The sequence below is a fragment of the Stenella coeruleoalba genome (assembly GCF_951394435.1).
Source record: "Stenella coeruleoalba genome assembly, chromosome: 1".
Classification (NCBI taxonomy): Eukaryota; Metazoa; Chordata; class Mammalia; order Artiodactyla; family Delphinidae; genus Stenella; species Stenella coeruleoalba.
The window spans coordinates 163,241,511-163,256,151 of NC_137169.1; the positions used below are offsets into that span (position 1 = coordinate 163,241,511).

A 14,641-nucleotide genomic window follows, 5' to 3' on the forward strand; every position below is an offset into this window, starting at 1 on the left:
TCATCCAGTCATATATCACCTGGTTGATAACAGGCCAAGGGCTCTGAAATGGTATTATGGTGGCTGATATTAAAGTTTTAAGTAAGGTCATTCACTTGACCTTACACAGCATGTACATCTCTACATGGGAAGTATCAAGCATGGGCAACAAAGTACCTGATCTCAAAATGTTCCAAAGAATCCTTGACAGGCACCAAATAACATTTAGGAGAATTTTGTACAAGAGTCATTTCCAATCTCCTTTCGTTTTCCCCCCAGAACATTCACGCTTACTCTTCCGTAGCCCAGCGTGCTGTTGTGAGCCTTCTGCATAACCACCACAAATATAGAGACAAAAGAACAATCTTTGTTCTCTTTCCAGCTATTCTCTGCTTGTCCAGTGCAAACTGGGAGCTGTTTTACTAGCTGTTCCAGTGTCATCACTTGGAGGATGTTTTATTCCAATAATGACTAAGTAGATTTATCAGCTTTACCGTGGGATGCACAGTGAGAGACTGATTTCTCTGAGCCTAGGTCCAGGATCACGGCGATGGCAGCTATGCTACAACTGCCTTCTTCAACTTAGGCTGGGACTATGTTATGTGACCACGTGACTGTGCTTTGCTGTTCTCCCTCACTGGAAGCTGTGACTTTTCCAGGTTGATGTGGCCTCTGAACCTCTGCCACCTGCTGGTTTCAGATCCTCAAAATGCTGAGATTTTTGCAAATGGAATGGCATTTTGGCTTAAGCAGCTCACATATTCACTACCATTTTCTTCCTTAGATTCCAGTTAAAAGGCAATTCTGCTAGTTACTGTGTCTTGGTTGGAATGGAAAGCCTTTGGAACAGCAGCATTCCTGTGTGTGAACGTGAGTAGAAGGGATAACACTTCAGGCCAATCTCTCCCTTTAATCTATTTGGTAATTTGACCCATGGCCTCCCCAGCCGTGGTTCTTCTATTTTCTAATCTGAATTATTGGTAAATAGTTGCTTATTTTAATAGTATTTTATTGGGGATCAATTTGTTGCGATGCACTTTGTTGTGCATCATGTGTTTTGAGAACTATCTGATCAATCTCTGTCATTTAGAATTCTTTGTTTTACATGATAAATCCTGCTGTAGTTTGTCTCTGAATCAGGAGAGATTAGCTAACGTGAAGCTTTGACAAATTTCTTTCTTTCTTTTTTCCTTCCTTCCTTCTTCCTTTTACTTTTTTATGCCATCAAGGTGAAGTCACTCTACAATATTCCTGTCTATTTGCTAATATACAAATATGAAACATTCATTCATTCAATTATTTATTGAGCACATACTATGTGCTTGATGTTCTTCCAGGCACCGGTGTTATAGCAGTGAACAAGATGAGCAAATTCCCTGTCCCATGTTATTTATACTCAAGTGGGAAGATGTACAAGAAAGAAAATAAATTAAATCTTATGGAGATGATAGGTCAGAGCAATGCAGAAATGAGGGGAAAGTGAGGAACAGCATTACGCAGGGTGAGCAGTTTAATACTCCTTAAACTCTCAAAATTTGCATCTAAATAAATTATGCAAAGATTCAGAAATAATGAGCTGATTAAAAAATGAGTCTCCTATGTGCAATGCCACCACTGATTTCTCCTAGTCTACCCATTTGTATGTTCCCCAATAGAAGATAGGACTTTGCCTCATCACTTGATCCTAAAGATTGGAAAATATATAAATTTTAAACTAATCCAAATTTTACTAAAATGTTTATGTTGCAAGAAATCTGCTCAGTTATCCTATGACACATTTTATAGTAAAACTTTATTAAAAAAACATAACTTCTGTATAGATCTTGTCATCCAAGAAACCCAACTTTCACTGAAGTAACATGACAAATGGCTGTCCACTGGCCTGGGTTAGAGCTCAGTTACTGATTGTACTATTCCTCTTACTTTTCATGACTGTTTCTAATTTAAGTAGCTTCTTCCAAATCCCAAGCCTAATAAGAAACACTAAATAGAAATAAGGAAAGGACTGTTTAAACAGACAAGCAGATACCAGAAAGAAGTAACAATTTGAATCCTGACGGAAAGTAAAGAAATAAAAATAATAATAAGCAATCCCATGCATCAAAAAAAAAACAATAACAAAACAGTATGGATCATTTAGAGTTTTTACAATGAACCGTATATGTTTCAATTCATTGTGACAGCACTACTGTCATAATCGGTTGATGGTCACTATGGGTAAGTTATTAAGGAAAGGTTTCATATGATTAGGTGATTAGTACATATGGAATACATTGTAGAAATATTTCCTGAGAATGTAAGTTCCCTGGAGAACAGAGACTTTATCTGTGCTCTTCACCATTTCATCCAGCCGGCCCTGACGAGTGGCTGACACAGAATAAGTGCCCAATGTGTTGATTAAATGAATGAGTTACTCTCCAATAGATTCTCTTTCTTCTTTAAAAGTTTTGGTACGTAATTAAAGGTGTAAAGTTTCTATCATCCAGAAAACTTAAAAGTCTGGAAGATTCAGGATAGGCAAATTCTTTTGTACTTTTTCAATTAAAAAAAAATGGGATTGAAATCTCACTTCACTTAGTCCATTCAGTGTTTTTAGGTAGTACCAACTATAACACCCAATGACTATAGATTACCTGTGGTGAAAACTCATGAATGACACTTAGAGCTTTTGCCTTCTTTCCAGAAATCTTGTGTCCAAATCCTCCTGATATCCTTAATGGGAGACACACAGGCAAACCTCTGGAAGTCTTTCCTTTTGGAAAAGAAGTCACTTACACATGTGACCCGCACCCAGAGAGAGGGATGATCTTCAGCCTCACTGGGGAGAGCACCATCCGCTGTACCAGTGACAGTCAAGGGAACGGAATTTGGAGCAGCCCTGCCCCTCGCTGTGGACCTCCAGGTTACTGCGCGCTACCCCACATTCCAAATGGATTCAGAATATCTATACCAGACTCTCCAAGTTTCCGTAATTACAATGTGGTGTTTATTTGTGCACTCGATACACTTAAATGCCAAAACAATAATAAATGGTTTTAAGATACATCAACATGTAAGATTCTGATGATCTTTGCTTCTAGAGGGCTGGTGAAAAGCGATGGAGGAAGTGGGTGGCAGTTCTAGTTCTAATTAGAATTAGAAGGAAAATGTTTTCAAAGCATAGGAACTGAAAGCAAATACCTATGAACCTTAACTAGCATAAGTTGTACCATCTTCACAGGTTTTGGAGAGAAGCACAGACCAGCAGAGAACAAAGCCTGGCAAAATCGCTTTTAATTACCTATTTGTCCAGAGACCACTGTGTGTTCTCTCTGAAAACTGGGCTGCATTGTAAACAAAACACAAAGATTCTTTTAGCCAGTATGGGCTAAGTTCTAAGTTAAGATAAGGCTTACTTGCTCCTTGGCCCCCCACTAATTTCAGCTGTTGAAGTTTTCCCTCTTTGGTGGAAAGAAAAAGCAAAGCAATGTGAACTCAAGGGAAAAATGCAAAATAGAGTGTTTATTTCTAAGGTCTGGAGAAGGTATCCTAAGGTATCCAATACCACTATGACACCCACACTCAGACAGTGAAGAAGGAAGGGGAAAGTAAATTGTCAAAGTGACCCTAGTCCCGGCATAACATACTGACTGCTGAGAAACTGAAATAAAAGAGCAGTTCTGAAAGGAAAGGGACCAAGAATGGATATTCAGAAGTCGTTTTTGCCCTCACTCTCCTTCTGTAACACCATGGCTTCAGCTTGGGGTGTCCCTATGAGCCTGTTTACAAACACAGACACCTAGTTCAGATTCACTACATCGAAAGTGAAAGGCAATCTTCCCCTAAGTTCTATGACTTTTTTCACCAGTACCCTATGCTGAGATGGCAGTCCTAGTTTTATCAGCTAGATTTTTTAGACTGGAGACCTGCCAGACCATCTTCATGTGTGATTTGGCCTTAGGTAGTAGATTTTAGTCGTAAGGGGGACTCCTTGAACTAGAAGCTAGTATAGCTAATATTCAAGCTCTAAAATGAAAAGAAACAGGCAATATAGATGGATGTATTTCCTGTGAAGCCACCTTGAAAATAAGCCAAATTTTCATATTGAGAAAAATCACTTAATTATATGTTAAAGAAATGAGAAATTGGTTTGCAAGTCTTCATACAGAGAATTATCTGGGTGCAGAATTGGCTCTAGCATAGCTTTTAGTCTTTGAAAAAATAATTGAAAGGGAGGTGGAGGACAGCTGGAATAGAAACTAAAAGAGAAGTTAGTGTCAAAACCAAGTGGAAACGATTTCTATTTTTCCAAACATATACACTTTTTTGATTTCATACTACTTGAGTCCAAAGTGAGTTTTCACTTCTCAAACCTAGAGCTTTAGGTGTAGGGGCTTGGAACTAAAGCTAGAATTTGATTCAACATATACTTCACACAATGTTTCTGTTTTTGTTTTGTTGTTGTTTTTATTTTGAAGCGATGCTGTGTATTTCCTTGTTGTGTTGAAATAACCAGCTTAGGAATCATACCTAGAAAGTTGGTGTCTGCCTCCTAGTTTCAAAAAACATCTTGAGTCATCCATTCTTGCTTGTAAGCATGGGTTTTGATACACTGAAGTACAAAGAAACCAGACCAGGTGTAACCTGGGCAGAAACACTCCTCTGTCTCCCTAAAAATGTGAAAAATTGAATTGGAGCTGTCTTTTACAGTAAATGATATGAGTAAAATGCCCAGATAGCAAAATAGCCTTCCGGATAGTATATTTTCTAATGGGCACATGCTAATGGAACTTTCCCTTCAAAGATTACAAGGAAATTATCTTTCCACAACTAAAAGTTTCTTTTGTTCTGATATCAAATCTAACAAGAAAGAGAAAAGGAAGAATGGCCTTGGGTATCTTTTTGTTAACTCTGATGTTCTTGATTTTTTGGTCTCTAGGTCACTGTAACAGCCCAGATCACTTTCAATTTGCCAAGTTGAAACTCCAGACCAATGAATCTGAGTTTCCCATTGGGACATCTTTAAAGTATGAATGCCGCCCTGGGTACTACAGGAAGTCATTCTCTATCACATGTCTACAAAACCTCACGTGGTCAAGTGCCAAAGATGTCTGTAAACGTGAGTAAGCCCTGCATTGGAGCGTTCCTATGTTTGTCAAAGTATCTCTAGGATCGTATTTAATTTCTCCAAATTGTAGAGATAAGAAAACTTTGTCAAACATGTTCACATAGGTGGAGGTCAGAGTTGGTCTTGTAGGTCACCCCTAATTATTGGTTGAAATGCTTGTCTCCTGAGAATGTTTCAAGGAATATTTGCAGGAGAACTCCATGTTTTTTATGGGGTAGTGAATAATGAATTACTCCAGATCAGGAAAAAAATCTGTAAGGAGACATAAACTGTTTGAATAACGAGGTAATAAAAACTTTTATACTGGTGGGATATAAGGCCACAAATGACCTTTATATTTAGATAAGAGATTTGAGGCACAGATAGGAGAGATTTAGAGGGGAGGTCTCTTTGAAAGTGGTGCTTAGTGGGTGGCTATCCCGAGGCAGTCTGGTGAGGTTCCTCAAGGTGAAAACATCTGTAGAACCATCAGAATTGCATGTGCTCTTCAGAAAGCTGCAGTCAGGTGGGGACTGACTTGTTATACACTAACAAAAGTTCAAATTACTCTTCCTGGCTCCAAAATTCTCTTTCTTTCCCAAGGTAAATCATGTAATACTCCTCCAGATCCTGTGAACGGTGTGGTGCACATAGATACAGACACCCAGTTCGGATCCAGAATCATTTTTGCTTGTAATAGAGGGTGAGTGGGCAGGACCATCTCTTGGTTCAAGAGTTCCAGGACAGCGATACTACCTTCTGGTCCTATCTTGGAAAAGAGGACTAGGCTATTACCATCTGTTCTCAAGAAGCTTGAACATAGGTGTTTAACTCTTAATTGAAATGGACAAAGGTATGACAAGATTTGAGGGGAAATCTGTCTCCTTGCTGGAAACCAGGACAGTACATACAAGAAAAGTGAGGTATTCACCAGGTAGAAAGGAAGAAAATGGGGGGAGGGCATAGTCAAACCGTACAAACAGCACTTGCCCAGAGCAGACATTGCTGAAAGAAGGGGAAGGCCACGGAGCCACTGTGTAGAAAGCAGATCTTATAAGGTAACTGCACTCTTCGTTTGCTAGGGCTGCCATAACAAAGTAGGACAAACTGGGTATCTCAGAACAGCAACAAAAGTTTATTCTCTCAAGGTTCTGGAAGTTAGAGGTCCAAAATCAAGGTGCAGGCAGGATATGTTCCCTCCAGAGCCTCTGAGGGAGGATCCCTCCTTGCCTCTTCCAGATTATGGTGACCTCAGGGCTTCCTTGGCGTGTGGCGCATCACTCCCGTTTTTGCCCCTGTCTTCCCATTGCCATCTTCATTCTGTGTCTGTGTCTTCACATGGCACTCTCCTCTCTGTGTGGGTCTATGTCCAAAGTGCTCTCTTTTTGTAAGGACTCCAGTCATATTGGATTAGGGCCCAGCCTAATAACCTCATCTTAACATGATTATATCTGCAAAGGCCCTATTTCCAAAAGAGGTCACATTCATGGGGATTGGGGGCTAGGGCTTCGACATACTTTTGGGGGTGCACTGCTCAACCCATAACAGAGTCCCCTGTGAAAATGTCAGACATAAAGTGTTTACTGGGCAGCAGTCCCACCCACAAGGGTGCTTACCCTTGCTCAGTCTCAACCCCACTCCCAGTGGGAGCAGCTGAACCAGTTAGAGAATATGGGCTAAATTTGCACTGCCATGATAAACACTGAAAAGGAACTTGTGGCCTTCAGCATATTTGCTAACCAAGGCCTTACAGATCATAGTACCTATAATCTGACAAAGTGAAATTAGAGTAAATCTAAACACTTCTGTCTTTCTCCGAGCATTTTTAAGTACAATCTATAAATTCTCTGTCTGTACCCTCTTTATATTGTATTACGGAATAAGAGTGAACCTCTCAATGGCATAAAATAGAAAACCGTTGAGCTTATGATATGTTACAGGAAATTAATGTAAAAAGAGCAATCTGAAAAATCAGAAGAATTGTCCTCTTACAAAATAGAGTTACTTCTAAGAAATAAGAGAAACTTTTAGAAAAATCTCCTGTTTACGTTTTTAACAAGATTCAGTTGCACGCTGTTTCTGTGAAACTAGTTAGGAAATAGAGAATGTTTGCATATGAATAAAAAACACAATTGTCAAACTAAAGAAAAATTCTGTGATAAACACACTGAATATTGTAGAAAATTAAAGCAGAGGGTAAGAAGATAAATTAATCAACTTCTCCCAGCATTAAGTGGAAAAGGATGCAGAAGAAGAGAAAAGAGAAGATATGTCTAAAAGAGTACTGGGATTCAAATTACATGTAACAAAAATTCCAGAAGGGAAAACAATAAGCCCATATTTAGCCATCACTAGGTAATCATCTGTATTTCAGGGATCATGAAAAAAACCTCAAGAATGCAGAAAGGAAATTAATAAACTATAATAGCTGCAAAAGAAATTAATTTGTATTGATATCACATTGATCCTTCACATCACTAAATTGCAGAAGATGGAGTTTCTAATGAGCTAAGCTAGTATTCACATCTAGAGGCTACAGATGTACAGTAAAGGATAAGCAAGGACCTAAAACTCACACCTGTGTACCTTACAGGAAGCATACTTCCTGGGAGAAGGAAAAAGATAAACTCAGGCAATCCATCAGTATTTTCTTAAAGGATAATGATAAATGCTGGTGAGGTAGAAAATTGCCAAAAGTCAAACAAAAGAAAAACAAATTTTTGAAAAAGTTCAAATATTTTCAACAAAGTTATAAAATGTATACAATGACAGAACTAGTTGTTAAAAAGTGAAACTTGACAATGTAATCATAATCCAGTAACACTTTCTGAAGTCATAAAATATATCCATAAAACTAGAAAATAGAAGAAAGCAAAAAAAATCATAGTCTAGACTTTTATTACATAGGAGATGGGTAGACTGTATATATTTTGACACCAAAATTGAGAAAATAGGGTTGAATACCTGTGTTGTGTATGTATTGGGTTGGCCAAAAAGTTCGCTTAGGTTTTTCCAGAGGATGTAGCGGAAAAACCTGAACGAACTTTTTGGCCAACTCAATATACAACACATGAAATGAAATTTCAAAGGAACAAAAATTGGTTATTTAGCTTCCAAATTATTAGAGCAACTGAAAGAGGTTCACCTATCTGGTTCATGTAGCAAATGAGAGGGAAGAAAAAGGAATAGCATGGACTATATCCATCTCATTCACCAGAAATAAGCCCCCTTATATTTGGGGCAGATCGGCTGTATTCACTGCTATGTGCTTACTACTGAACATCAGGAAGGAACATTATGAAGTGATGACAAAAGCAAGATCAACCATACCATTTAGTTCAGTAAATTTGAATGGTTTAATATCCCTGTTGAAAAACAAAAGTTTCCAAATAGGATCAAAAGCATCACAAATCTTGTTGTATTTACAAGAAACATGCCTAAACTAAAATGCCATAGCAGTGTTAATATACAATATGTATATTTATGTGTATCAGGAAAATGCAAAAAGAAACTTAAGTAACAATAATAATATAAGAAAAAACAGATTTTAAGAAGAAAATTATCAGGCAGGTCTACAAAAGTATTGTTTTATTTAGGTACTGGGTACAATCCAAAATGAAACCAAGAAATGAAGAAGCAGAGCGAGCCATGAGGAGTTAGAGAGGAAATATTCCTTTCAACAGTGAGAGGATAGAAAAAGAGAAATAAGAAAAGTCAGATAAAACAGGTGGAGTTTAGGCTAGTCCTTGAACTTCTTTCAGATTGTAGCCTTTCAGATTTGCCATGCATGTATGCATGCTGAGGAAATTGATGGGATGTGTACAGCATGCCTATTTTTCATTTTTGGTTTCAGGTATCAACTCATTGGTCACTCAGCTGCTGAATGTATTATCTCAGGCAATACTGTCTTCTGGGATTCAGAGCCACCAATTTGTGAACGTGAGTTGAAATCTCTAGCCCCATTTATTCCATGCTCAATCCTACAGTTGGCCCCTAGAATTACAAAGGATAAATTTCATCCCTTTTGGCAATAGTATCCTTCTGATATTTGAAGAAAACACTCCTACCCTTAAAGGTGCTCACAATGTTCCAAGCTTCTAGTTCCTCCTGATTTTTCCTTATCCTAGGGTATAATTTATTTTAAATAATAGTTTGGAAGTCATTTAGAAGAGCACCCAAATTCTTCTTTTGTTGGTTGAACACCTTCCAGGTTGAAGATTGTTCTCTTTAGTGAAGTAAATGAATACAAGGTTAGTGAAAGTGCCTTCCTTCCTGTCTGTCAACTCTTAATCCCAGGTCATCTGTTCAAGCGGTGGGCCCTCCCTGCTCTCTTATTCTTTGTCTGGACAGTGACATGCCATCTTTCCCATGAGTTGTTTGGAATATGAACTTTCTACACTTCAGGGCACATAGAGAAAGGAGCAGTTGCAAATTAACAAAGAACATAAAGATATAACCCTGGGTTTGGTGATAATATAAAAAAATCAGCTCGGTTCTTTGTGACCAGCTAGAGGGGTGGGATAGGGAGGGAGGGAGGGAGATGCAATAGGGAGGGGATAGGGGGATATATGTATACGTATAGCTGATTCACTTTGTTATACAGCAGCAACTAACACAACAATGTAAAGCAATTATACTCCAATAAAGATGTTAAAAAAAAAAAGAAATCGACACTCTCCAACTCAACTGATAGTAGGATAAGTGGTAATGAATTTTCTAACAGGCCAGTACACAGTATGTATCAAAAACCTTAACTGTACGCAAGCCTTTAATCCAGAAATTCTACAGCTCATGACTTTAAAAAATCACCGTGGGTTTCTGCGAGGATTGATGTACAGATGTTGCCTATATTATTATTTTATGATAGTGAAAAATTCAAAAGAATCTAAATATTGTGCATATTTGCAAACAATGTTCTGGAAATAATCTACAAAATAATAATCTTATAAAGGTACATGGAATGTGTTCTAATAAAAAAAGTTTAAAATATGCCGGAATGCATTTGACAAGAGAGAGAACACTTTCAAATGGAATCAGTTAGTATGTTTGTACTCTGAAATATTACTTAGATGACAAAGATATTTTAGAAAAAAAAATGTGTGTTTGTGTATTAATGATTGCACATTAAATAGTTAATAGTGATTCCTTCTAGATAATGGGCTTAAAGGTGATTTTTATTTGTATTTTATAAATTTTCTACAATAAATATGCATCTTCTTAAATATTTTCTTAAGCAAAATTAAATAAATGTCTACTTTGATATTCATGCCAAAAATGATAGAAATATTTTATGTGCTCAGGAATGATTTAAAGTGCCTAGAAATTATCTGTTACTTGAATATTAGATTAAATTTGTCGATAAGATTATCTGTGCTTCATACCTTTTTAGCGGTAGTGTGTTTGGTATATTTTTTCCCACTTCTTCTATATGCTACCTTTTCTTGAGTCAATATTGGCAAAATATATTTTCGTTTCTAACATCCTCATTTTCAAGATTATTAGCATAGAGTAGATACACATTCATTTATTTTTTTACTTCTGAATCTGTGATTGTTATGTTTGTCGTGTGTAATATTGTGTATTTGTGTTTATTTTTTATTAGTTGTACCAGAGCTTTTGGGTTTTATTTATTTGATAGACTATATTGTATGCTATACCATATTAATAACCAATAGAATAAATCCAAATGCCCTCTACAGAGAAAGAATTGAATTAAAAATAGTTAAATAACATATAACTTCTCACTTAAAAGGAGAAGTATGTGGACTATAATAATATATGGATACATTTATTGAAATAGCATTAATTGAGAAGAGCAGAGGTCATAATATTGTGGCTATCTGCGATTGTGTAAAAACATGTCTGTACATTAGCAAATATTAGACAAGAGCAGAAGTGTTCTGAATAGTGACATTTTGATCATTTTTTAAACTGGTTACCCAAATTCATAATTGGATATAACTTTAAGAAACTGAGGTTTTAACTTGCTGTCCCTTTTCCCAGGCATTCCTTGTGGGCCACCCCCGGCCATCGCCAATGGAGATTTCATTAGCACCGACAGAGAATACTTTCAATACGGAACAGTGGTGACCTATCGCTGCAATCTTGGAGAGAGAAGGCAGAAGCTGTTTGACCTCGTGGGTGAGCCGTCAATATATTGCACCAGTGAAGACAATCAAGTTGGCATCTGGAGTGGCCCTCCGCCTCAGTGCATTGCACCTAATGAATGCACGCCTCCAGTCATTGAAAATGGAATAAGGATGTCTGAGAACAAAAGCTTATTTTCTTTACGTGAAAGCGTGAGGTTTAGGTGTCAGCCCGGCTTTGCCATGAAAGGACCCTCCACTGTTGAATGCCAGGCCCAAAACAAGTGGGGGCCGGAGTTGCCCAGCTGCTCCAGGGGTGAGTCTGACTGAGGCTTTGAAGGGGCCTACAAATGACGTGAGTTGTAGGAGGATCAGGAGGTTAGTGTCGGTTCTCGGGGGAGGATGTGTGGTGAGCAGTGTGAGTAAATTTGGGGCAAGGAAGCACAAAATTAATAAAATGTGTGTTTGCACTTGTGTGTAAGTGCCTTCATTTTGAGAAGCAAGAGTTTAATTATTCAAGGAAGGAGACATTTGGGACTCTCATATTGAGGAATTCTCAAGGCAAAGTACCAGTTCCAATATCTCTCAGTTGTATTCAAGAATGATGTGGACTTTCTGGTCAGCTGTATAATAATGTTGTTTACTCTTTGCAACACTCCTTTGAAATAGTGCTATCCTTATATCCATAGGACAGTGAAGTTAGCTTGGTCTTTCAGAGGTTCAATAAGTTGTCTAAATTATGTGCTACTAAGTGGCATATCCAGGAATAGAATGCAGTGTGTCAGCCCCTAAAGTTGAATGCTCTGGTTCTTGACAGAACTTTGCTTTATAGAATTCTACTTTTATCAGCATCTATCACAGAAAGAAACTGGCTTATGAAGAAAGATATCATAGCCTCAGAATAGTGGCAAAGACTTTAGAGTTTGTTTTGGTCCACCTCCTACATTTTATCATTAGAAATCTGAAATTGAAAGTGCAAGTAACTTGCTCAAAGCCAAACAGATTTTTCATTCATCTTTAATTAGGTACAGGTTAAGTTGAAGTTCAAATGAGTTCTAATGCCCCTAGCACATACCAAAAGAACTGTGAATGGAGGCAGCCACACCTTGAGTTGAATATTCTCTAAGAAATGTGTCCTGTCATTACAAGGACTGGCTTATTTAGGGGATTTTGTTCTCAATGGCTGGTCTTGTCTTCTTATGCCACAATAGCTGGCATAAGAAGGACTGTAGAAGTGGATTGGTAAATATTGTGGTTGATACTAGGGACAGAGAGGGAGCTTACAGTTTTTCCACCAACCCATATCAGCCTTGTACAACCAATGAGAGGGCAGCTGGGAGGACAAACAGATACAGTATGGGTAATTACTACACTTTGATCATAGAAGTGTGAAAAAAAGAGATAAGGGGAAATCTGTTACAGATTCAGGCTCAGGTAACCTTCTCATTACCTGAAAGATGAGGCTGTAAATTGTATTGCCTTTCTAGCAAATATGTGAGTTGGGTAGCCCACCAGTACTAGTGACTCTATACTAGAGAGCCAGCAGTGGAAGAAGAGACAGCATGCCTGGTGGACTAATGAATGTATTTTAGAACTTGTGCTGGGAAGGACTGGGTTCTAATTCTCTACCTTGTACTAGCTGTGAGGTTTTTGGCTACTTCTCTTCCCTATCCAGAACTTCCACATTAGTAAAACAAGGGGATTGGAGTATCATTTGACTTCCTTTGTTATACCTGTACCCCTTGGCATTTGGAATAGGAACAAAAGAGTAAGCAGAAGTATTTTTAATCTGTAATAATTACATATCATCTAATTAGCAAAAGGTATTTCCCTATAACTGACAGGTACTTTACTGTTCTTTACCCAGTATGTCAGCCACCTCCAGAAGTCCTGCATGGTAAACACACTCCAAGCCATAAGAACAACTTTTCCTCTGGGCAGGAAGTGTTCTACAGCTGTGAGCCTGGCTATGATCTCAGTGGGGCTGCTTCTCTGCACTGTACGCCCCAGGGAGACTGGAGCCCGGAAGCTCCCAGATGTGCAGGTGCCTATACTCTCTTCTGGTTTGCAGATCAATCTCTTTGTCCCTTACTTGGCAGTCTTACTCTTGTTTTTTTTTTTTTTCCTAGTGAAATCATGTGCTGACTTCCTGGACCAACTTCCTAATGGACATGTGCTCTTTCCACTTAATTTCCACCTTGGGGCAAAAGTGTCCTTCATTTGTGATGAGGGGTGAGTGTGAACTGGAAAAGAGACCAGGGCCACACTGCCAGATGCTGATATGCTGATGCCCTGGGCAATGGGTTTTATCCAAACAGGAGGCTGACTAATGGAGAAAAAGTACTAAAAGAGACTAATATCTCAAACAGTGATTGGGAAGTATGGTAAGAACCAGATGGACCATGAACAGATGCTTAAAAAGGAAAAGTGGTAAATATACTGAACAGCAGAAACATAACAACAGAACTTGAATATTTAGGTGGAACATTAAGTGTTTGGATAAAATGGATAAATAGTAATTTGTAGGCATGAAGAGATACATATTCCAGAGGTTAAGTTCGATATATATATATGTATATGTATATATATATATATATACTCATATATGTGTATATATATATATATATATATATATATATATACATACACATATATATGAAAGAAAGTTATTTATAAGACAGATGACATGCAAGGATTGTGTCAGGAAATTTTTTAACCAGTCATTAGTGGCATTTGGAATAGGAACAAAAGAGTAAGCAGAAGTATTTTTAATCTGTAATAATTACATATCATCTAATTAGTATTAGGCTGTGTTGAAAGAGCATGAAGACTGCTGTTCATATTTCAAGTAACATCATTAACTCTTTGTGTGAATCTCAATGATCTTGATGTTATGTTCCAACACCATTGGCAGGTAAAAAGCATGGACAATAGAGCAGTTGTTCTCAGTATATTCCAAGGACTCTTGACAAGCATCAATTACCAGTCACCCAATAAAGGCCCAGAGGCAATTCAGGAGCTACTGGTCTGACAATAAACCAGATGTTTTAGGATGATTGTATTCCAAGGAATCCTGTCTCCTCACTGTTTCTTATTTTTCCTAGATAATTTGGCTTTACTCTTCAGTAATCCAGATATGTCAGAAGTCTCATTCAGGAACATTCCAAATGTATTGGCAAAAGGAACAGTCTCTGATATCTTTCCTCATGTTCTCTGATTTGCTTAAATCAGGAGTTGTTTTCCTCCTGGATTACTGAAAGAGGAAAATGCCACGCTTTGCATTAGAGGACAAAGTTTCTCCTAATGACAAATGGGGTCTTGTTAGAGAGCAATCAGGGTAAGATGGTCTCCTGAAGGTCCAGGACCAGACTAAGGAAATGCCTGTCTATGTTTTTTGTACCTTCTTTAGTTCAGGCAAGTCTGATTACTGAGCTTTGACAGGTGTCATTGCTTTGTCCTCATTGGAAGCAGCAATTTTTTAAAATGTTTT

At 37.9% G+C, this 14,641-nt stretch overlaps 1 protein-coding gene across 1 annotated transcript in view; it reads left to right on the plus strand.

The window, feature by feature from the left end:
• CR1 (complement C3b/C4b receptor 1 (Knops blood group)) overlaps nucleotides 1-14,641 on the plus strand; it is a gene marked incomplete at both ends in the record, with an annotated part of 113,398 nt that overhangs the window by 47,657 nt on the left and 51,100 nt on the right. The window contains 8 exons of the mRNA XM_079905199.1: nucleotides 764-849; nucleotides 2,663-2,881; nucleotides 4,898-5,077; nucleotides 5,669-5,768; nucleotides 8,919-9,004; nucleotides 11,069-11,467; nucleotides 13,019-13,195; nucleotides 13,281-13,383. Coding sequence (XP_079761325.1) covers nucleotides 764-849; nucleotides 2,663-2,881; nucleotides 4,898-5,077; nucleotides 5,669-5,768; nucleotides 8,919-9,004; nucleotides 11,069-11,467; nucleotides 13,019-13,195; nucleotides 13,281-13,383 — 1,350 coding nt within the window. The remainder of the gene's footprint in view (nucleotides 1-763; nucleotides 850-2,662; nucleotides 2,882-4,897; nucleotides 5,078-5,668; nucleotides 5,769-8,918; nucleotides 9,005-11,068; nucleotides 11,468-13,018; nucleotides 13,196-13,280; nucleotides 13,384-14,641) is intronic.